At 38.1% G+C, this 25,314-nt stretch overlaps 1 protein-coding gene across 1 annotated transcript in view; it reads left to right on the forward strand.

Moving 5' to 3' along the window:
* The first annotated feature begins 4,539 nt into the window (after nucleotides 1-4,539).
* Mtfr1 (mitochondrial fission regulator 1) overlaps nucleotides 4,540-25,314 on the forward strand; it is a 50,169-nt gene continuing 29,394 nt past the window's right edge. The window contains exons 1-2 of the mRNA XM_004637561.2: nucleotides 4,540-4,610; nucleotides 22,801-22,943. Coding sequence (XP_004637618.1) covers nucleotides 22,878-22,943 — 66 coding nt within the window. The 5' untranslated portion in view covers nucleotides 4,540-4,610; nucleotides 22,801-22,877. The remainder of the gene's footprint in view (nucleotides 4,611-22,800; nucleotides 22,944-25,314) is intronic.

The following is a 25,314-nucleotide window of genomic DNA, read 5'->3' on the forward strand; positions in this document are numbered from 1 at the left end:
GGTTACAATTCAGGAGCAGCAGCATCCTTGTAACTCAGTTTTCCAAGCTCTAAAGTGAGACAGTAAAATAATAGTGTTCAATGAAATTGTGGTCAGGATTAATTGTGTTTAAAGAGAATAGCTCTGTGCATGGCACAATGAGCCAAAAATCAACTATTACTAATAAAAATTAATTGGAAGGGGACCGGGGAGATGGCTCAGTGGAATAAGCGCTTCCCTGGCAAGTGCAATAACCTGAGTTCAATCCCCAGTTCAGCAAAAAAAAAAAAAAAAAATTAATTGGAAAAAATCCCAGCCCTCAGTAAGCTGAGTCAGGTAGATTGTTGTGAGTTCAAAGCAAGCCTGGGTTACATAGTGGGTTCAAGGGCAGCCTGAACTGCATAGAAACACCCTGTCTCAAAACACAAAACAAAAACAAAAACAAAAAAAAAAAGCAATTCACCAGATATTGTTTGTTTTTAGGAAGAAGGGTTCATACAAGAGTGAATTTAGCAGGAGGAAGAGCTCACTGGGATCACTTTAAGGCTATCACAAGAGATGTAAACTAAGAATTATAAATCAAGGAGGTAATATATTTACTGGCTCTCTTGCAATTCAGAGACGTTCAGCAATGCACATACTTATTGCCTAGATATTGGTGTCTAAATACTGTTCCATTTCTCCTTGGAGAGATGACTGATTCAAGGACTAGACTAGTAAGCATATAAGGTGAGCTTGGAGCATCTTGAAGTTCTAGAAAGGAGGTTAAAACAAAACAAAACAAAACAAAATGAGACACAAGCCAATACAAGAGCTCCCAGTAGTCAAAGCTGGAATAATTTGAACAACAAAATAAAAACCATGGTATAAATTAAAGCAAGCATGAACTAAATATATAGGTGTCTATACAAATGATTGAATTAGAGAACAAGTCCAATTAATGTATGTAAGATATTTCTATCTAGTACTAGAGGCTTAATATTATAGTCCCCTAGAGACTGAGAAGGATTTAGTAACTTGTTCTCCAAGGAGAGGTTTTGGAAAGGAGAAAAAAAAAATGTAATTTTTCAGTGGAGAAACTAGCAAACACTACCATAGTCAAATGATCAAGGTTAAATAACTAGTAATAAATTATGCTAGTATCATAAGGACTCATTGTGTATTAGTTTCAAACCTTCTAGCCATACTTTAATTTTATGAGAAAAGCATCAGATAAATTCACATCATGGGATATCTTATCTAATACTTAACCAGATGGAATTCAAACTATTATGGTCACATCACGGTCATGGAAATAAGAAAAGGTAAAGATAAATTGTCACAGATCAGAGACTAACGAGATATAACAACTGACAGCAACATGGCATCTTGGATTGGGTCCTAGAACAGAAAATAGGAGACAGTTAAAAACACATGAAGTCTAGAGTTTAATCAATGGCAATTTACCAATGCTTGGTTTTGTAGCTATATCACAGTAACATTAGGGATGTCTTACTTTTCTTATTGTTGAAACAAAATACCCAACACCCAGAAGTTAAAGTAGGTAAGGTTTATTTAGCTCACAGTTTGTAGAGGTTTCATGGGGGCCGGGGAGATGTCTCAGTGGAATAAGCGCTTCCCTGTAGAGGTTTCAGTCCATAATTTGTTGGCTCTAAGGCAGGGTGGCTTGGCAGAGGGACATCACAAAAGAGATATAGATCATGGAGGGCAAAATGTAACAAAACAAGTAAGGGATGTCTGTATCTCTTTCTATCCCTTATACCTCATTCAAATAACTTAGAATGTGTAGCACTTACACCCTTAACCTTTGAGCCCAGCATTGCATCATGAATCAATCCTAGCATCACACACTCTAGATCCAGCCACCTCTGAAAAAGCCCCACCTATGACTGGATGAGACTTTGTGGGGACATCTAGATATAAGCCATAACAAGAGGAAACTGCATAAAGGGTACACAGGAATATTTGTACTCTCTTATAACTATTCTTTTTTTTTTTTTTTTGCGGAACCAGGGATTGAACTCAGGCCCTTACGCTTGCCAGGCAAGCGCTTATTCTACTGAGCTATTTTCTTATAACTATTTTGATGAAACTAAAGTTCTTCTAAATTTTATTATAAATAAAAAGCAAAGTATCTTTTTACAATTTTATCTATTAGTTATTGTTATTGCTGTTGTTGTGTTGGGGTTTTGAGACAGGGTCTCACTACATAGTCCAGGCTGGCCTTGAACTCACTATATAGCCGAGGCTTACCTCAAACTTGAAGTCATCCTTCTGCCTCAGCCTCCCCAGTGTTGGAATTATAGGTGTGCGACACCAGCCCAGCTCTGGCTACAATTTTAAAAGTGTGGTGACTGGATGATTTCGCCCTGGATTAGCTTTGGGCTCAGCACCTTTCTAACTTTCTGTGTCCTCCACTAGCTACATACTTCCAGCATCAGGTGCCATGAGAAATGTTAATAGGCCCTTGTTTCACCGCATTAAAGTACCATACCACTTGGCTAGGAGAATTCCTACAAGTCATTCCACCATCAGGAGACCCAACAATAACCCATCACAAAGCAACCCAAGTTTTTTCTTACCCAGATCTCAAAGATTTCTAGGGCCACTCCAAAGAATCTAGGATAAAATCATGTGTGAAGGAAGAGAAGTTTGGAATGAAAAAAAGAAAAAAGATCATTCTTAACCAATTTCCTTTTGAGGGTTGGTTTCGGACATTTTCCTGTTAAAACATAGAACATAACACCTGGCCATATGAACTCAGGGCTTGGGTCTACTCTTGGGTCTTGCAAAGGGTGGTGCAAGCTTGGGGTCCTGAAGTACAAGTATTAGTTCAGCAGGAAATTCACCCCAACATATCTTAGAAAAACAAACTGACCTTTTCCAGAATTTCCACTGTCTATTTTTTCCAGCTGTTTTAACTCAGAAGCTCTTGGTCTTTCAGGAAGCTCAGACCAGATACTCCTGCCTGAAGTGTTCCCCTGAGCCACTCTGCAGGCTCAGGTGTATCTCATAGGTTCATCCCTAGTTCCTTTATGACATTTGATCACACAGGTTAAATTTGGATTTATATCTTCCTCTTACCCTGTAGGCTTGCTCAGCATGTAGCTTAAAACTTTTTTTTTTCCAATCTTTGTGCTGTCATAGTAGGCCTTCAAGACGCCCTTATTGAGTAAATGAATTATTAAGGCTCTTGGTGAAAGGGTGAAACCCTGGACAGGAAGAGCCTGGCCAGCCAGGGCAAGAACATCAAGCCCCAGGTGCCTGTCTGCTCAACAACTTCTGAAATCAACTGCAATGGGAGGTAAGAGAGACTGTCACTCTGCAATAACTTCCTGAAAGGACAAAAAGAACAATGAGGCAGGCATAGAGAAATGAATGTCTGTAATTTCAGCTCCACAGGTGGGAGGGTCAAGCCTGTGTAATGTAAGCCACAATGTCTCCAAAAACAAAGAATAAGAAATATCAATGGAGCTCACCTCCTATACATATTAATATTTCATCAATCCTATACATATTACAATACTGAATATGGTTAACTGTACATGAAATGCTCATATTTTCACAAGATTATTTAAAATCTGGATTAGCCTATTCAAATTTTAAAAATTACATGCCCCAATGAATCAAACTAAATGAATGCTGGAAATAGAGATGGAAAAAAAAAAAAAAAAAAAAAAAAAATTAAATGGAAACCTTTGTTTAGGACATCCAAAGAAGCCAGCAAAGCAGTCAGCTCACTACACCATTCTATGTGATTTCAATTCTTTGCAGTGTTAAGAATGACTTAAACTTTTTTTTTTGTCTTTGAGACAGGGTCTCACTATGCAGTTAAGTCTGGCCTTGAGCTCATTTTGTAGTCCAGGCTGGTCTGAACTCTCAATAATCCTCCTGCCTCAGCCTCCTGAGTGCTGGGATTACATGTGCCACCAGGCCTGGAGCCTGTTTTTAAATTTTTAGAAAGTGTAAACATGATTGAAAAATTTATTCTTAATATTGTCAATTCTTCAAATTGTAAACATTGCCTTCATAATGACATTTCCATCTTTTTTCAAAATTCCATAAATTGGAAAGAGAGAAAAGAGAGAAGAAGAAGACAACATCCTGCTTATTTGTCTTGGATTTGAAAACAACTTCTACGGAAAATAAAGTCTTCATCCACTCTAAGCAACCTTGTATGCCTGCTCCTAAACAGACGCGGACCCGGATGTGAGGTCCGCATAGAGAGCCGCCTGGTAAACACAAGTTCCCACGGTTTGTGACGAAAAGGGCTCAACATATCTTCTTCACACACTCGGGACTACACGCTCACCAAGAGCATAAGGTTTATACACAAAACTGAATACCAGCGGTGAGTAGCCATGATAAACTCCAGAGCACACGAAAGCACACGCCCTTTCGGGGGACACGCATGCGCACAACGACAGCGAAAGGTGGCCGCGGGAGCTCGGGTCAGTCTACTGCTTCCGCCGGCGGCTTCCCTGAGCCCGCCTCCGAGCCGGCGCAGACAGATAATTGGTCAGTGTGGTCCCGGCTCGGGGTGGGGATTGGCTGACTGGCGGCAACCTCCCGGGACAGCCTCTCTGGAAACCCGAGTACCTGGTGAGGGAGCTGGCTGCCGCGCGGCGGCGGTAAGTGGGGCTGTTGACTGGAAAAAGTTGCGGGGAGGAAAGTGGTCCCGGCTTGACTGAGGCGGGACGACGTGGTAACAGGGCAGAAGCCAAGGAGCCGGGTTGGGAATGTGGGAAGAGCGGCAGGCTCCGTGAGCTACAGGCGCGTTTGCGCTGGAGGGAACCGGGTGGCGAGGGCCCTGCTGAGCCGGAGCGTCGGCGGAGCCGGGGGAGGTCGGTGCGCGCCTCAGGCCTGGGCCCGCTCGCTGTCTCTCTCTCAGCCACCTCCTCCCCCTGCCCTCTGTGCCCCCTCCCCACCTCCCCAGTTTCCTGCTGGCCGCCTGGCTGCGGGCCCCTAGGGTGTCGCGCCCTTTCCTGGCACGGCGGGTGCGCGTCTCACCTCTCCCAGGCCGGCTTCTCCTGGCCCGGGTTTTAGTGTCTCCGTTCCTTCTTCCAGAATTTCCTGTGTATCTTCCTAACCGTGCCCAGTTGGCATCAGGTCCCAAAGAAAAGACCAGCCTTTGGCGTTTATTTTATTTGTTTATTTTTTTATAATGGAAATCTTCGTGTTATAGAGAAGTTGAGGGAATGATACGAAGAAGCCTGTAATTCAACGCGCCCTTTCAGTGATTAACAATTCATAGCTAGTCTTGCTCCCCTTTGCTGAGTAATTTTGAAGTAAACCCCGCACGTATTTAATCTCTTTTATATATTTGTGCACCTTTGTCAAGCTCAGTAAGCGTACTTTTCCCGTCATTTGCATATTTTCAGAGAGGTCGAATGGCAGTATTTACCTTTTGAATACTCCCTACTGGTCTCCAGGAGATGTCTGTCCTTTTTCTCTCACTCATTCTCTTCATCTTCACATAAAGGGTTGAGTGATAACACACACATAGTATAAACACTGCTTATTTCGTTTCTATTATAAGGTATTACTACCTTGTGCTCAAATTTTCAAAAAGCAACAAAAATAAAGGTACTGGCCCGGACTGGTGGTGTACACCTGTAATCTCAGTACTCAAGAGGCTGAGACAGGTGGATCTCAGACAATTGGAGATGAGTCTGGGCTACATAGTGGGTTCAAGACCAGCCTGAACTACCTGTTGAGACCCTGCCTCAAAAAAACCCAAAACAAAACAGTACTAAAATAAGTATTATGTTAGGGTTTTGAGTATTAATAATAGCATTGGTAATTTCTGTTTCTAGAGTGCTTTATATGAAGCACAGTAAAATTATTTCCATCCTTTCATTTCATTATTACGACATCTCTGGGAAGTAGGAGTTACTGTCATTTCACCATTGAGGGAAAAAACAAAACATTTGTGGAGGTCACACAGTTTTGGCTGAAGTTACAGTGCTGCGAAGAGTGAGGGAATTCAGTATGTTAACTGTTCTTCTTGCAGAATATTTGCTTATTTATTTATTTATTTATTTATTGTCTTTTTAAGACAGGGCTTTGATAAGGAGTTTAAGCTAGCTTTTAGCTCATTTTGTAGCCCTGGCCAGCCTAGAACTTGCAGCCATTCCTCTTGCCTCAGCCTCCCCAGTGTTGGGATTACAGGTATGTGCCACCATGTCTGGCTATATTTAGTCTTTTATTTATTTATTATTTTTTGGAGGAACTGGGGATTGAACTCAGGACCTTGCGTTTGCCAGGGAAGCGCTTTTTCCACTGAACCATCTCCCTGGCCTTTTATTTTTTATTTTTATTTTTATTTTTTTCATGCATTTAGGACAGGGTCTACAGGGTCTCAGTATGATTGGACACATAGTGATTCCCCTGTTTTCAGCCTCCCAAGTGCTGGGATTACAGATGCATGCCACCATGCCTAGTCAAGGCACATTCTGTAGGTGGGGCCGGCCACTGTATGCTGGGGATCAAACCCTGGCCGCTGTTCTCTGCCTAAGCAGGCACTGTAGTCCTCTGACCTAACAGGCCAGCCCTTTGTATTTGGTCTTTTAAGCTTAACTCAATATCCAAAAAAGTTAAATGGAGAACTTCGTGTAATATTATATCCCTTTGTCACAAATTCATAATTGGAAAGAAAAATAACCTGAAGTGTGTATGAGTATAAAATGATAATGATAGAGGTATTTCTGTTACTTTGACATAGTAAAAGATTAATATAATCTGAATTTAAAATTATGAACAAAGTATGTAAATGTAGTTTACAGTAGTTTATCACTGATAAGCTGTAGTTTATCAGTGAAGATATTTATATATAATCTTTATGACAAATATTTCATGTGTATCCCTTGTTTTCCCTGTATTGCACTGTTCCATGACAGCATCTTCGTCCAAATAGTGTTACAGGAATAAGGTTCTAGAGGGATAGAGTTTATTTAGAGGACAGCAGAGAAGAACTTTAGGATTCCTGCTGTGGGGAAGTGATTCAGAGTCAATCCTAAACGTAAGTTTAGACTTATCGTGAAGGAACTTGAATGCCAGATATAAAGAGTTTGAACTTGATGAGTAAAGAAGTGATAGATAAAAGCCATCTCATAGGAAGCTAGTAAAGTGGCACCATCAGTTCATCTGAGATGTAAAAGGATTATTGGGTTGACCTGATAAATATAAAGGAAATAGATATGGGAAATGGGTGAAACAATGAATATAAGAAAAGGTATAGAGAAAGAAGATAGCATGAAAAAGAGAAAAAAGATTGTATGGCACAGTTGGTTAGGTGTTGATAATTTTAATTTTCCGTGGGTTGGTTTTGCTTTGTAGTCACTACTCTTCCTCACCTATTCAACTTTAAAAAGTTTTTTTTATACATTTTAGATATACGTGATACCATTCATTGAAAGAAATTTGAACCTCATTTGCTGTCTCACTGCTGTTTGATATGTTAGTTAATACTGACCTGTTAAACTTTTAAAAATATTTTGATCATGTATTATTGATAGAAACAACACAGTTTACACAAAGAATAATACTGTAATCCTACTATTTTATTTTATTCTTTTGTGGTACTGGGGATCGAACTCAGGACCTTGCTCTTGACAGGCAGGCACTTACCTCCCTGGCCTGACCCTATTTAAAAATGCCTCACTAATGATGGTTTACTGGGTAGCCTAGACTATAGGTCAACAGATTGTGGCCTGAAAGCCTAAAGTGGTCTGAGGCTTTAATCTTGTAGAGATTAAGAGTGATTGCAATTTATTTATTTTGTGATTCTGGGGATTGAGCCAAGAGCCTTTGCACTGAGCTATGTTCTCAGCCCTTTGTTTATTTTTTATTTTGAGATAGGATATTGCAGGCTGGGTTGGAACTTGCCATCCTCCTGGGAATTTATTATTACCAAATTATATAAATATTTGATATAATTTGACATTAAATTATATAGCTAGATTTAACTAGCATGACTTGTAGTTAAAATGTAAAAGGTAAAATGACAAAATTAACTATACAATGTAAAAAAAAAATGTAATACTTTTTTTTGTATCAGGAATTGAACTCACAGAGTGGGCCAAATAGTGCAGCAGATTAAAGTGCCTGCAAATAGGCACAGGAGCCGGGGAGTTTGTACCCTGGCCCTGCTGTGCTGGCCCCACCCCCAGGGCACGCTGAAATGGCAATTGATACTGCATGTGGTGGCCTGTAATCCCAGTTCTTGGGAGGCTGTAAACAGGCAGATCACTACGGGTTTTATCTAGTAGTAAGACCCTGAACACCCTGTAGACCCTTCCCTAAAATACAAAACCAAAAAAATAAAAAGGAATTGAACTCATGACCTTGTGCTTGCCAGTCAGGTACTATGCCACTGAGCTATATTCGCATCCTGTAATAAATTCTTTAACATGTAAGTATATTAATATAAGTCCATGTTAACAAGATATTTTAAGGTTTTTTTCCCTCCACTACTGGTTATTGAACCCACAAGCTCTTTTCTCACCCTTTTTTTATTTTGTGATTTTGAGATAGCATCACACTAAATTGCCCAGGCTGATTTGAAACTTGCAGTCCTCATGCCTTAGCCTTCTAAAGTGCTGGTATTAAAAGTATGCATCACCACACCCAGCTTATTAGTTACTTTTCAAAGTTGATTTCTTGTATACTAATAAATACTATTTTGATATGTAATGTGTACTAGACATAGAGAGATTGGTTTCCTGAAAACTGTAAGCATCAGTTTTGTTTTTAGTCTAGTCAACTCTTACCTACTTGGGCTCAGGTAGGGAGTATAAACTATAGTTAAACATAAATAATGAAGGTCAACAGTAGACTGCATCTGTGATATACTGCTGTGGCCCTGTCATATATGTGTAGCTGACAAATTCTTATTACCTAGTGAGATCATATCCATATGACTCATCATATGGCAGTGTTAAACACTTGTAGAGTAGTGATATAAACAGACCTACTATGCTACCAGTTATATAAAAATATACTACATGTATAATACTTAATAATAAGCAACTCTATTACTGGTTTATATACTTTGTTGTATTATATTTTTTACTGTTATTTTATGTTATAGGTCTATTCATTAAAAGTTTTTTGTAAGACAGTATGTTGTTACACACATAGCAACCTGAAATTTTGAATTTTCTAAAAATAGAATTGATGTAGACCAAAATATATATTGTTTTGTGGCACTGGAGATCAAACCCGGGGTGAGCTACATCTACAGTCTTTCGTTATTTTGTTTTATTTTGAAACAGTCTGTTGAATTGCCCAGGTGGGACTGAACATGGTAGTCTCTGTCTCAGTCTCCCAAACGCTGTAATTATAGGTATGTGCCATTGCATCCAGCTTTGACTAAAACATTAAGAGCATTTAAGTAAGACAAATCACAAAAAAGAAAAAAAAAGACAAATCATAAAGCAGAGGTAAATGTCTGAACTTGAAGAATAGTAGTATAGTCTGTAAGATTTTCCCAAACTCTTTGTTGTATTGTTATGTTTGTTATTTACTTACCCGGTCCAAATTTTGAGTAACTTTTGTATTTTAATTTGATTTCATTTATTTATTTATTTTGTATTTTAGTTCAGGGTCTACAGGGTCTTACTACATAGATCAGACTTGTAGTGATTTGCCTGTGTTTCCCCTCCCAAACGTTGGGATTACAGGCGAGTGCCACCACGCCCAGTCTCAATCACCCTCTCATTGTGCACCAGCCACTGCATCTGCCTAAGCAAGCACTATAATCTGCTGAGCTTATTTGGCCGGCACTTGATTTCATTTACTTTTTTGTGCATGTATGATACTGAATCCAGGGCTTTGTGCATGCAAGAAAGCACTTTGAGCTACAGCATCTGTCTCTTTTTACTTAATTTTAAAAATATTACTTGTGTTTAAAAAAAAAAAACCTACAAAAATAGTATATGCTATTAAAAAATACAAACATACAGAAGTGCTTAAGTACAAAAAGAATAAAAATAAAAACCAAAACCATGGAAGATCCTATCACTAAGCTTTAGATACTGTTAAGTTTTGGTATCTTTTTAAGACTTTATCTGCCTGTGCACATAAAACATCTATTTTACTGCTATTTCTGTTGCTTTGTATGTCTTGATCACTTTCTCACTGCTAGATAAAATGCCTAATGCCTACATCTTTATTTATTTTTGTATATATTTTCATACAGGGTCTCATGTAGATTAGGCTCATAGTGATTCTCCTGTTTTCAGCCTCCCAAGTGCTGGGATCACAGATGTGCATCACCACACCCAATCTCAGTCTCCATCTCAGGGTGCTCCCATGACGGAGCTGGCAGGCACACTGGGGATTGAACCCCAGCCTCTGGCCCAATACCCACCACATCTTAAGGGAGGAGATATTTTGTTTGACTCTTGGTTTTTAGAGGATTTAGCTCATTGTTGGTTGGTTCTAATGCAGGAAGGGCATTATGGAAGGGTCTGAAGGAAGAAAGCTGCTGACAACATGGTAGCCAGGAAGGAAGGAGAGTAGAATTGCTGGAGAAGGAGATATGTCCTTCCAGGTCATACCCTCACACACTGACCCACCTCTTCCAATTAGGCCCTACCTTCTAACAGCAAGTAACTTAGAGTGTTCTCATGATCTAATCAAAAGCCCTAGTTCTTGAATGTTTCTGAGAAGACTCGGCTGTTGATCAGTTATGGTGGTTCATTCCTGTAATCCCAGCACTCTGAGGTAGAAGGATTGTTGTTTGAGGCTAGCCTGAACAATATAGCAAGACTGTCTCAAAGCCAGCCAACCAACAAACCAACCAAACAACCCAGAAAAAAAAATCCCACCCTGATGACTCATGTCCATCTCTTTATGCAGAATATGTATAGTCTAAGAATCACCAAGGTGTTAAAGGTCTAAGTCTAGTGTCTTTTACAAGACTCAAGGCAAATGCTTAGCTGTGAGCCCCTGTGAAGGTCTATAGGGTAAACATTCTTGTAGTTCCTTGACTTAACACCAGGGGCAAATTGTGAGATGTGAACTCCATAGGGCTGAGTAGTGTGCTACCCTATGGCATTGCCGGTTGTTGCCATCAGAGCTTCTCTCTTAGTGTGGCTCTGCTTACTGCCTGTGGCTTTTCTCAGCAAATAATTTATGTTCCCACATCTCCAGCTTCCTAGGGTAGTGATGGTAAACGTATTAGAGGGTTCAGTGATAACAAACAGCTATCTGTGGCATGTATGCCATAGGTTTACTACTGCTGTCTTAGGGTCTCTACTTGCACTTGTTGCTTTACTCTGACAGCTTCATACTGTCCTTTCAGGAACACACTGCCTGGTCTCCCAGGTCCAACTCTGAAATTTGAGTGGAAACCTTCCAAACCCCACAGCTCTTGTAGTCTTCATTCCTGTAAGACCGCCATGTGGATAATATCAAGATCTGCCACCAGTTTGAGCAATAGCCAGACCACTTTGGATTAAACAGCAGCCTGTGAATGCTTGAATGACTATGTGGGCCTTCTGGAGCAAGAGATCTAGGGGTTTCTCAGAATAAAGCTTTACAGTTTTTCACCTTTGAGCCTGTGAAGGGTGAGAGTGGGTTTCAGTCTTTGCTGATTCCTGAGAGGCACTCAAGGCATTTTTCCTGTTGTCCTCATGAGTGATACTTGGCTTCTGTTTAATGCTAATCTGTGTAGCAATCAAGCTTTCCTTGGCCACAAGTTTATAGGCTGTACAAGTACTTCCTTTTTGGCCTTCAGCAAAGTTTAAAAAATTATTTAGTTCTGCTATTTGTCCAGATTCTTACAGTAAATGTGGCTAAAAACAGCCTATAGTACCCATGCCATAACCAGAATGTTGGACTACTGTGAAATTTTCTCTGCCACATTAATTAGTATACTACCCCTAATCTCAGTCTCAGGCCATGGGCAAAATGTAAAAAAAATTATCTGCCAGAGTATAACACACATCATCTGGAGTCCTGCTGTTAATGGAGTTCTTGTTCCCAACTGAAACTTCCTGGGCCAACCCTATAATGTGTATGTCTATCAGCATTATGACCAGTGTTGCACTGACCAGAATCTTCCATCAAATATCGTTTATAGGGGCTGGGGAGATAGCTCAGTGGCATAAGCACCTGCCTGCCAAGGTCAGTTCGACCCCTGGCACCTAAATATATAAATATATAGTGTATAAAAATACATTTATATATTTGCTTTTTACAACATTCTAAGTCTACTTTAGCCAGCATTTTCAAGCCTTTCCAAACTCCTCCCGCATACCAATTCCAGACACTAGTAACCACACAGTTAAGTATACTCAAAGCAGTGACACTATTTCTTTGATACCATAAGTTGTCTCAATTACTTTTGTTACTGGAATAAAATATCCATAATTTAAAGGAGAGCTTTGTTTTGACTAATGGTTTTTAGAGGATTCAGTTCATAGTCAGCTGACTCCAAGGCAGAAAGAGCTTTTGGCAGGATCGGGAGGAGGAAAACTGCTTATATCATGGCAGCCAGGAAACAGAAAAGGGAGGTCCAGGGAGGGTGATAAACCTTTCCAGGTTGTGAACCCAGTGACCACCCTCTTCTAACTAGGCCTGACCTAACAGCCGGTGAGCTATAGTGTCCCTGTGATTCAGTCATCTTTCACAAACTACCTCTGAACATTTTGAGTCTTATGGGGGACATTCTAGAGCTAATCACAACACTTTGCTTTAATTGTAGACTGTGTGTTTGTGCAAATGAAATCCAGAGCTTCATGAATGTACTCTGTCACTGAGTTATGTCCCTGGTTCTGTGTTTTTGTTTTTTTTTTTTCTCGGAACCAGGGATTGAACTCAGGCCCTTGCGCTTGCCAAGGAAGCGCTTATTCCACTGAGCCATCTCCCTGGCCCCAGCCATCTCCCTGGCCCCTGGTTCTGTGTTTTTAACAATAGAAAGCATATACATATATAAATATTAGTTTTCATTCAGCATTTTATCATGAAAAATTTTTATGCATAGCTCTTTTTTACATAAAATATGTAAGCTATTAATTATCATTTGTGTTTGGTGCTTACAAACTTTTCCAGTTCTTTATAAAATATATGTTCTTGAATGTTTATCTTTTTTGTTTTAATGGTCATAATCATGAATCATAATGGTTTATCATAGTGGGTTTGTGCCTGTACATAATACATCTTGCTTTTTCTTTTTTTCCCATTCCCTTCTCTTTAACCCTTGATCCCCTCCTTATTTACAAAAGCTTTGTTTCCATTTTTTTCCCTTCTGTTTTCTTTTTTCCCCTCACCTTTCCTTGTTTCTGTTCCCATTTCAATGTTTTCTTATGTCCCAATATCTGTTATGTACATGTTGATCCTTATTTACACTTTCACTTTCATATACCAGAGAAAGTGTGGTATTTCAACATGTGTGTCTAATTTATTTCACTTTATAGTGACCATAAACTTAGAATGGATACATTGAATTTAACTACCCAGTTGATATTCATTAAGATTACCTTAGGGTGGGGGGGATATAGCTCAGTGGCATAAGCGCCTACCTGGCAAGTACAAGGTCCCAAGTTTGATCCCCCGTACCAAATTAAAAAAAAAAAAAAAAAGATTACTACATTTTTCTTTTACAGTTAATGCTTCAGTAAATATCCCTAACCATATTTTTAAAAATTGAGATTGTTTATAAAGATATAATTTATTAAGTTTTTACATCATTTATACACATATGTAAGGGATAGTAATTCTTTTAATTTTTAAATTTTGATTAGTATAGGTTTGTAGTACTTAATGACTACATTTAAGGGACAGTAATTCTCACACAATGCATCACAATTATAAATCACTTTTCATCATGTCCTTGGACCTGTAGGCAACACTTTTAGTGAAACACATTGTTGACTTCACTTTCACTTTTAGTAAGACACATTGTATTTCATTTACACCTACTCATGTACTGTCCACAATCACTTTTGTTTTAATTATTTTCAAAGGATTGATTTAAAAATGATCGGAGTACATAATGTGTTTGCATGCTTAAAATTACACAAACAGTTGAAGAAAAAACACTTATGTTGCTATTGGGTCACATTACTGAGATATCACATGCAAATGGGAGACCTTTATATTGGATGTAGACATACAGAGAAATATAACCCCTAAAAATATCCTTCAGAAGTTTAATTTCAGGGCTGGGGTGATAGCTCAGCAAACTAAAGCACCTACTTAGGTAAGCTTAAAGTGTGGGGACCTTGATTCAATCTGAGGAACCACATGCTGCTCCAGCCCCACCCCTAGAGCCAGCTGAGCTGTCCAGAGTCTGGTGGTGCAAGCCTGTAATCCCAGTGCTGGGGACGCTGAAAGCAGACCAATCTCCACGAGTCAGACCTGCGTGGTGAAACTTTGTAACAACCAAATTCATTTAAAAAAGTTTAATTTAACTTGAAAAAAAATTATCAAATTTTAATTAGCTTGTGTTCATAGACCATCAGTTTTAAAGTTGTTGAGTAGCATACTACAGGTTGTAAGATTTATTTATTGTGTAGTGAATACAAATTCTGTGCTGTATACTGAGGATATAGCAGTATACTTAAGTTTGCATATGCAGATAGACTTAAATTGCTAGTGAATTGCATCCACAACTTAAGTTACTATTGTCATTGTTTTGTAGTTACAGTAAACTGCTAAATTAAGTCATAACTAGTCTGAGGGTGAAGTATAGCAGTGATCACTAGACTTAAATTTCAAAATTTATTCTAAAGGAGTAGGTTACAGTAGGGTATTGGCATAGGGTTGACACTTCATATTGTGTTTCCAAAATAGATCCTTTTATTTAAAATGTTTTAATTAAGTATAACAAAAATGACAAATAATCACAAGGCAGAAATACATGTAATAGCCTCCCAGGTTAAGAAATAGTTGTTTAAAATGGGTGTGGTGATTCACACTTGTAATCCCAGTACTCAGCTGAATTGTTTTTTTAGAGGGGGTTTATTTTTAGTTTTTTGGTGCCGAGGACCAAACCCAGTGCTTCCAACTTGCTAGGCAAGCATTCTACCACTGAGCCAAATCCCCAGCCCCAAAAGGTTACCCATTTGATTTTTTTTTTTTTTTTTGCGGAACTGGGGATTGAACTCAGGCACTTGCGCTTGCCTGGCAAGTGCTTATTCTACTGAGCTATATCCCCGGCCCCAAACTGACTTGTTCTTTTTTTTTTTTAATTTTTATTTTTTTTTCCATAATTTTATTGAGAAACAAATAGCAATGAGACAGTTTCAAACCAAATTGGTAGGACAGTTTCAATAATTAACACATTGCATACATTTTTCCTAGTGGTTAGTTGCCGTACAAGATGCAGACATGATATCCTATTTACAAACACTATTAGAACAAATCCCTCTATTCATTAAGAGCATGCAACTATATATCTATCCTAACCATTTTGAATACACAGATACAAAATGGACATTCATCTGTATTCTCTTTTTTTGTTAAGTTCCGTTATTTGAATATTATAGGTGTGTTAACTCAGCAAAATATTCTGAAAAAGTCCAATAGTCCATAATAGTATTGGGTCTTCGCTTGACTCTCAATGTCAGAAATTGTTGACCTGAGTCCCCTACAGCTCAACATAACAGCATGGCTTTTCTTCTTATATTTCGTTTTTATACTATTCTTCTGGATGGTTAAGACCAAGGTAAAGCAGGACCTATGCAACAAGAGTTGTAGCTTTTGGGTCTGATAAGGTCAGTGAAATCTCCTCAGGATTTATCCTGAGATCCTGTACCTCAGATTGTAGAACCTTTGTCAGTATCAGCCATGTGGATGAGTTTCGGCCATCGTTTGGCCAATGTGCTCTCTGTGAAAGCCTGAGAGAATAAGACTCAGGACATATGAGAACTTGTACTGTAACGTTATGTAACTCGATAGTGTCCCAAATTTTCTGATCAAGGAGATTATGGGGCCAAAGAGGAAAGTGATCGATGATGTAGACTGTGCCTAAGGAGAGTCACACGGAGAGAAAACATTCTCTCAAGCTTTCACAGATACTTGTTCTTATAGCTGGGAACTTTCTTACAGCCTTCCAAAAGCTGGGATTATAGGCCTATGCCACCACACCCAGTCTCAGTTGCCATTTTAGTGGGCCCTGGAGGCAGAGCCAGTACTTAGGAAGTTGAGACAGGAGGATTGCTGCAAGTTGGGAACTACAGAAGTGGGCACAAGGCCAGCCCAAACTGCAAAGTGAGACTCTGTCTCAAAAAAAAAGGATGGGTGGAAAATAGTTGCTTATAGTTCAGAAAACCCCTTCCTACCAGTCCTGTGTACATTATTGACACTGTTGTAACTTCTTGCATTATAAGTTGTTTTGCCTTTTATGATTTTTTTAAATGCCCATAGGATATAATGTGTTCTATTTTTCAGTCTTGTTATTGGTAATGTATTCATTGTCTTTCTCCATGATAATGCTTGTTGGTTTTGTGCTAATCTTTTCAAAGAACCAATTATTTCCATGGTTCCATTTCTCTGATGTTTCCATATAGATTTTTATGTTTTGTTCAGTTAGTTTACTTGTATTAGTGGGAGAAGGTTTGTCTGAAATAATGTAACTCATCTATAATGAAAACAACTTTCAGATATATTTACTTTTATTGTTTTTTAAGACAAGGTCTCAGAGATCCTTCTGTTTCAGCCTCCTAAGTGTTAGGATTACAGGTGTGCATTACCACGCCCAGTAGATATAATCTCATTTGAACAATGGGAAAGGTACTGTTTTGGGAGTTAGATTTTCATCATTTGATAGTGAAATATTCATGCAATTATATATATGCAATTATATCTTGTATATTATGCAAAATACTGAGATGCTGTGTTGAATTTTTATTCTTAAGGTGGTTAAAATCCAGTGGAGGAGCTAATTGGTCTAGGTACATTGTTTTAGTGTGGTATATAGGGGAATAAAACCTACAGGAGGTCATTGTTTTGGATAACCAACAAAGATTTTTTGTTTCTTTTCTTTTTAATTTTTTTTGAAACAGGGTCCCCCTGTGTAGTTTAGGCTGGCCTTGAGTTCACTGTGTATCCTAGGATGGCTTGGAACTTGCAGTGATCCTCCTACTTCAGCCTCCCCAGTGCTGGGATCACAGGTATGTGCCACCACGCCTGGCAGCAAAGACTTGTTGCAAGAGGCATAAGTAAGCTGAAACAAAGGATTAGTAGGAGGCTTTAGTATAAGGATCCAGTGAGTAGGTGGAATAATGAGTAGAAGAAAAGTCCACAGTTGAAGAGAACATGCTGAATTTCTGGAATTACCTGTGTGTCTAGATAAAAGATGTATGAAGGATGTGAAAGGTAGGGGAAAAAAACAAGAGACCAGATCATAAAAATCTATTCCTGTATTTAGGATGGATGGTAAAGGAAGGGAAAATTGGGAAACTGTCAAATTAGTAGATTTTTGCACTAGCAAAGGATAAGAATAATAAGGACAGTGGTGATGGACTGTCATGTTTAGGAGGAAAAACAACTTGATTTTATAAAATGAAAGAGAAGGAATTGGTTCAACACCTCTCAAACAGAGAATACATGGATTTTGCTTTGAATGCAGATGGGAGAAACTAGGAGGTGCAAGTAGTAGAAGCTAATAAGGAAGAGGACAGAATTTAGGTAATGCAGGCTATGTCTGATGTGAGACCTGTGAAGAAAAGGAAAGGACTCTGGAGCAGGTGCTTGGAAGGAGGAGCAGGAGAGGCTGGGGGCACAGAAAAAGCACAGATGGAAGTACATGTAGGGCATGCATAACAGTATGTTGAGGGATTTTTTTCTCAAGTGCTGTGCTTTGTCATCTGCTGAGAAGTTGTGGAGGAAGAGATGGATAGAGTTTGATGATATTTTAATTTATATTTTGCTGCTGTAAAGGAAGTACCTGAATTTATAAAGAACAGAAGTTTATTTGGCTTGTTGTTTTGGAGGTTGGGAAGTCCAAAAGCATGGCTCACCAGTAGTAAGGCCCTTTGTGCTGTCCTATGGTAGAAGGTGAATAAGGGAGGAGGGAGAAGAACAAAGGAGGAGGAGAAGGGGGAAAGTGTATATGAATAAGGGCTTTGTGTGTGTATATATATATAAATCCTTTTTGCTGGAGAAATCCACTCCCATGATAATATTAATTCATTTACAGGAGTAGAACTCTCATGACCTAATCACCTCTTAAAGGTTCCACCTCACAATGCCATTATACTGGGAATTACGTTTCCAACACAAGAACTTTGGTGGATACATTCAAACCATAGAATGTAGTTTAGAGAAAATTTGAAAGACATGCTCTTGAGAATGCAAAACTGGGAAGAACAGGGAAATAAAAAAATTCTTAGGATGCTAGGCCGTAATGAGGGCCCAGCTGAGACTAGAGATAGTACATTTATAATGACATCAACAGGAAAAGTTTAGTAATTTTTGTGTAGCTTAGTCATAGGAAATACAGGCTGTCAGATTCATCAAGTTCTGACTTACAGATAGTAGAACAAATAATTGAAAATAATAAAGCAGTGGTGGAAGTGATTTTTGTTTGGATTGGTAGAAGGTAGGAAGAGGCTGGTTAGATACATGAAAATTGTGGGATGGATAAACCAAGTTAAAAATAAAGAATAGAGTGTGCCAGGAGACCCCACTGGTGAATATGTTGAAGATAGGGAGCTGGGAGGATGTTTACATTCAGTTTTACAGTAGGCATGCTGGGGAAGCTTAGTGAAAAAGGGTAGTAATAGGAAGCCAACAAGTATAACTTCCCTTCTATGGACTATTACTTCTCTTGAAATTTTCCTTTTTTATTTGTAGGGGAGAGGGGAGACAGTACCACTATAGTTTTCCTCCTACCCCTTTGATCACTTTTTCTCCATGACTTCGTTTTTCAATATTTCTTGACTTGTCTGTGTGCTGGTTTCTCTTCTTACTCTATGTGCATTAGTAAATCTCATCTCTTAGTTTTCTAAGCCAGTGTTCCCTAATACTTATTTCTAATCCAGACATTTCTTTACTTATTTTTGCTCAGCTGGGAATTGAACTCCAGGCCTCATTGCTTGCTAAGCAAGTCAAGTCCTGCACCATTCCACCCCAGCCCATGATGGTTAGTTTTTTTTTGTCAGCTGGCTTATGCTACTGGATGTCCAGATTGCTGGTAATACATTATTTTTGGGTATGTCTATGGGGATGTTTCAGACAAGATTTACACTTCAGTCTTCCTTTTTTTGGTGGAACCAGGGATTGAACTCAGGCCCTTGTGCTTGCCAGGGAAGCACTCATTCTGCTGAGCCATCTGCCCGGCCTCTTACGCTTCAGTCTATAGACCAGTGGTGATGAGTTTTACTATGGAGCTTTCAGTGATGCAAACAGCCTGCTGCTGCATGTGTGCATAGGGTTGCCACCACTGTTACAGACTGAGTAAAGACTTACCACACTGATGGGGTTATTGTGCAATCTCTGGGGACCTCACAAGAACAAAAAGTCAAAGGAAGAGCAAATTTTCTCTTGGATTGAGCTGGGACATCTATCCTTTGCCCTCACACAGGCCTTTGAATACCATTAGCTTACTTAGATCTCTAGTTTACAATATACATGTAGATTAGCTTTTACAGTTGAGAGAGGTACTTTCTCTTTTTCTTTGTATGTATCAAACATACCCTATTGGTTCTGTTTCTCTGGAGAACTTCGAGTGATACAGTGTCTATTTTAAAAATGATGAAACCTGCTGAGATATTTGTAGCATTTTATTCATAATTGTCAAAACTTATAAGCAAGCAAGATAACCTTGAGTAGCTGCATAGATAAATAAATGGGTAAATAAACTGGTTTGTCCAGACATTGGAATATTATTCAATACCAAAATGAACTATCAAACTATGAGTAGACATGAAAGAACCTTAAATACATCTTTCTCACTGGAAACAGCCAATCTGAAAAGATTCCTTACGGGATGATTTCGACTCTGATATTCTAGAAAAGCAAAACTTCATGGACAGTAAAAAGACCCGTCTACCTAAAAGAAAATAATGTATATTTGTGTGCTTTCATAAAAAAAGACTAAATGAAAAGAGAGGTGTTCAGTCCTCTGTATTTAATCATTTTCTTTGCCCAGTTTTTGCAATTTCTATTTTTGATGTTTGTTTTGGTTTTTTGCTCCTTTTATTCTCACTGATTCACAGAAGATTAATTCGTGCAACCAGCAGTAGATTTTTGGATGTTACTTGTCTGACCAAAGATTTAGTTATGGACATTTTATGTGGTAATTAATCATTAAATATTCCTGCTGTTGCCCAGCACTCTTGTATATAATTTTATTTTCATGTGTACACTCATTTTAAGCTTACTTTTATCAAAGAGCAACTGCTACTTTTCAGTTTTGGGTTTTTGTGTGTGGCAGCTGTAATTTTCATCATCTTTGATCAAAACTTTGGTTGTCACTTGACTTCTTCCTTTTGTTTCTCTATTCAGTTACTTTGCCTTATCTGATTTTTATTTGTGTTATCTTGAATATTGATTTTTCATTGCTGTTAATGTCAACCTAATTTTCTTAGTAGTGTCTCTAAAATGGTTTATGCATTGTCTCTCAGTTCTCACAACTCTGAAGTACTATCTGAAAGTAGCTTGTTTCAAGGTACCAATTGTGGTAGGTGGTACAAAGCTAAAACATCTAGATCCAGAGACTGAATACTTTACTATTTTATGTCAGTAATTTAAGATATAAACATGGGGAAAGCTGAGTAGGGTAGCAGTATGACAAAATAATACTTATTAGAAAGTGCTCAATGTTTTCTAATGTGTTCCCCAAATTATTACTGTCTTTTTCAGAGTGGCATGGTGTAGTGGACAAAAAACAAAACTTATCTAAACATCTGGTTTGAATCCTAATTGCCGGGTTCTGGGGAGATGGTTCAGTAGAATAAGTGTTTGCCTGGCAAGCGCAAAGGTCTGAGTTCAATCCCCGGTTCCACAAAAAAAAAAAAAAAGAAAAGAAAGCCGCCCACTGAACTTTACAAGGCTTTATTTTTGGGGCCGGGGAGATGACTCAGTGGAATAAGCGCTTCCCTGGCAAGCGCAAGGGCCTGAGTTCAATCCCCGGTTCTGCAAAAAAAAAAAAAAAAAAAAAAAAAAAGATGAATCCTAATTGCCATGAAAGTAGCTGTTAATTAAGTGATATGAACTACAATTCAGTGTGTCCCTCTAGAAATTGAGGATAATTTGGTGTCTAATTTCTTAAAAGTGGTTTGTGGTAATTTAGATTTTGTATATAGTAACTTAAACATAAAATATTCCTCATAGTTCCTGGCACATGTAAATATTCACTGAAGTTAACTCTTATTCTTACTGCAGAGTTTCATGGGTAGACATTTTTACTGAAGGATACTTATTTGACATTACAATAAGTAAAGGTGACTAATGCATTATTTCAGAATTCAGAGATTTTTCATTTACTTATAAAACAGTCAAAGTTGTTAGCAGATTAGGACTTTCTGATGTGGTAAAAATTGATACAGAGCCTGGTATGGTGGTGCATGCCTATAATTCTGACACTTGGGAGGCCGAGGCAGGAGGAGTGCTGTGAGTTCAAGCAGCCTGGTTTATAGAGTAAGTTTGGTAAGAGTGAGACACTGTCTCAGGAAGCTAAGAAAATTGGTACAGAGCACATTAAAATGTACTGTTATTTCTTACTATAGTTTCCAAAGAATCAAAAATAATATTTACTTTAAACTTTAGCGAATTCAAACTTCTTTTGATGATGGTGGTTTTGGGGATTGAACCTAGGGACCTCTCATATGCTAAGCAAGTGTTGTACACCAGTGAGCTAAAAACCTAGATACCCAGCCCTTCAGCAAACTTTCTGAAGTGTCTTAACACCTGGAGTCAGATTCTTCTGTGTAGTTTCAACTTACGTTAAATCTGATACTTGTTTTTTTTTCCTGTTTCCCCCTATAAATTCATTTCTATATTTCTGGTGGAATTGTTGTTCATTTTTACCCCTGTGCTTATCCTCCTTTCCACTCTTCTGTCATTAGGACACAGCTCTTTTCAGTTCATTTTTACTGTGTTTACCGTATTGTGCCATTCATGTTTTTCTCCTGATTCTCTGATTGTACGGTTCTTCTCAAAGTGCAGACAACTCCATGATGAAAGGAGTTTGCATCTAAATTTAAATCAACTGTACTACCAAGCACACTTCTCTGTTCAATCACTTCCCTCTGCTTTGCACTAAACTGCATTGCTACCCTTCTTAAAAAGTTTTGAGTCCTGTTGGTCCCACCCCTGGGGCATGCTGAGATGGTAATTGAGGTTGAGATTGGGCATTGGGCGTGGTGGCACATACCTGTAATCTCAGCTCTTGGGAGACTGAAAACAGGAGAATGACTACAAGTCCAACCTATGTAATGAGGATCTCTAGACCCTGTACTATGTGTGTGTGTGTGTGTGTGTGTGTGTGTGTGTATGTGTATGTATATATACATACATATGTATATAAAATTTTGAGATAAGTTGCACACAGTGGGCTCACTGGGGATTCTTCTGAAGTGCTGAATTTATAGATGTGTACCACCATGTCTTAAATGTATTCCCTACTTAAATTAGCCACTGTAGGCTCTCCTTATTTTAAAGCAAGAACCTAGACTGCAAAGATAATTTTAAAAATTCTTATATAGTTATTATTACCTTAAGCAAACTGATCACAGGCAAATTTTGTTTTATTCTAATTTATACAAAAAATTTTTAAATGTATTCGCCTTACTTTGTGACTCGTGCTGTAGACACCAAAGGTTTTATATAATAATTCATTCTGGTATTTGCATTTAAAATTTTCAGTTTGCTTTATGGACCATGTTCTGCTATGTATGCCTGAAGTACTTGAAATGCAAATTTGGGAAGGCTCTGCCATCTAAATGCTTGGCTGGATTAAGCGCCTGATGAGGATGGTTTTTCAGCAGGTTGGAGTAAGCATGCAGTCGGTGAGTGATCAAAATTTATTTTAAAATTCAGACATTTAGATATTTTAAGATATTTTTAGAGAAAATGAACTATGTGACCAACATTTGAATTCAGTGTATACTATTTTGCTTATTATTTAAATCCTAAAAGGGAATCTTTTTCTAGTGTCCTATGTAAGGGAGGGGGTATGTTTCTGTGTTATCTAAAATTTACTAATGTATTCATGTGACCATTAAAAGCAAAGCATTTGTTACTAGTGAAGAAGAAGCTTAAATATACATTATAGAAAAGTCATTGAATAAAGCATATTTGAATAAAATATATTTGACTTATACTTGATAACTTTTTTTTCACTTTATTTTTTTTTTTGACAACTCATACAGAATTTTACTTAACAAAGTAATATGAATTTCACAGTATTTGTTGTAATACATGGTATTGTCTTACAACCAGCTATTCATATTACCAGATATATACACATAAAATTGGAAGAAGAAAAAACTGGAGCAATGTATAAGAAATTAAGAAATCTTTCTATTCATCTAATTAAGAGAATGTAGCTATATATCTATCCTATTTTGAATATAGATACAAAATGGTCATTCATTTGCATCCCCTTTTTTGTTTAGTTTTGTCATTTAAATATTATAGGTGTGTGAATTCAGCAAAATATTCCAAAATAGTACAGTAGTCCATAATAGTAGTGGGTTTTCTGTAAGACTGGCAATGTCAGAAGTTATTGACTTGAGCCTTTTACAGCTCGGCATATTAATATGACTTTACTTTTTATACCTCATTTTTATGCTTTTCTGCTGGATAGTTAAGAGCAAGATATATATAAGAAATGTAACTTTAGTATGTGACAGGGTCAGTCAAATCCCCTCAGGATTTATCCTGAAACCCTGTACCGCAGTTTGTAGATCCTTTGTCAGTGTCAGCCATGTGGATGAGTCATGGCCATTGCTTGACCAATTTGCTCTCTGTGAAAGCCTGAGAGAATGTTTTCTCTCCATGTGATGTTTTAGTATTATGATTGTTCTGTGCTAGGGAGGTTAGATTTTATATGTATTTTCTACTGATATATACGTTTTGTTTTATCTGCTTCCACTGTAGTTATCAGAGCAATTGTATCAAGAACATTTTGTACAATACTTGTTTTTCCTTTTTCTTTCTTTATAGGGGTGGGAAGTAGTGGTACCAGAAAATGAACCGAGGGTGGTTTTACTTACATTCCCAGACCATTTATGTTTTTTATTTTTTGGAGACAAGGTCTCTTTAAGTTGCTAAGTTACCAAAGCTGGCTTGAATTTAGTTCTGCCTCAGCCTCTCAGCCAGAGTGGGGTTATAGGCATGTGCCACTGCACCTGGCTTTGTTTTTCATTTTCAAATTCAGTGTTCTGATGTCTGTGACGTGGAGTTAAGTTTATTGATTGATTGATTGATTGATTGATTGTGTTTTAAGATTGGGTCCTGCTGTACTGTTCAGGCTGTCCTTGAACTCACTATGTAGTCTACTGGCCTCAAATTCAGTGTTACTCCTGCTTCAGCTTCTGAGTGCTAGAATAATAGCCGTGCACCATCATACCTTGTGAATTTAGTTTTATTAATGATATTGACAAGTTACATAATGTAAATATGGGTATACTTTTTAGTGTACTGTTTTCACCCTTTTTTTTAAACCCCTGTTTGGCTTGGTAGCATAAATCAACATTTTAGTAGTGATAGCAGAAGAATTTCCTTTTACTTCCAGAAAAAAAAGAAAGATTCCCCCCAAAGCAATGTATTTGTTTATAATTACAGTACAAGGAATGGTTTGGGGGGCAAGATTGTGGGTGCTGGATTTAAAGAAACCTCGATCTGAAACATGTTCATGATGATTACTGTCTTCATCACAAAATAGAGATGAGTAGAATTAGTACTGCAGTGTTAGCCTGTGATAGTAGAAAAAGCATGTAATATAGTGCATGTGAAGTAGCTACATTCAGTAATCATCATTTTGCTACTCTTTTGTTTTTGAGACAAAGACATACTCTGAAGTCCACATTGACCAGGTACTCAAAATCTGATGTTTTGTCCACTCCCAAGTACTGGGATTGCAGGCAGGCTCCACCGTGCTTGGCTTGGTTTCTATGGTTTTACTTGGGCCCTGCCTTCCAACTCCCAAGTCAGGCTGACATTACTAGTGCTAATTCAGGCCTAGCGCAGAATTTTGTCATTCATAGGTGACGCATTTTATTTAGCTTTGTTCATTTAAAGCTATAAAATAGTTGCCTTTCACCAGAAAATAGGCCTTCTTAAAACATTGAAAGCATAGACCATCCTACTAATAGGAATGAAGAAGATCATTTAAAAAATATATTTAGACTAACATATTCTGTTAATCTGTTTGCT

The sequence above is a fragment of the Octodon degus genome, unplaced genomic scaffold (assembly GCF_000260255.1).
Source record: "Octodon degus isolate 3935 unplaced genomic scaffold, OctDeg1.0 scaffold00091, whole genome shotgun sequence".
Taxonomy (NCBI): Eukaryota; Metazoa; Chordata; class Mammalia; order Rodentia; family Octodontidae; genus Octodon; species Octodon degus.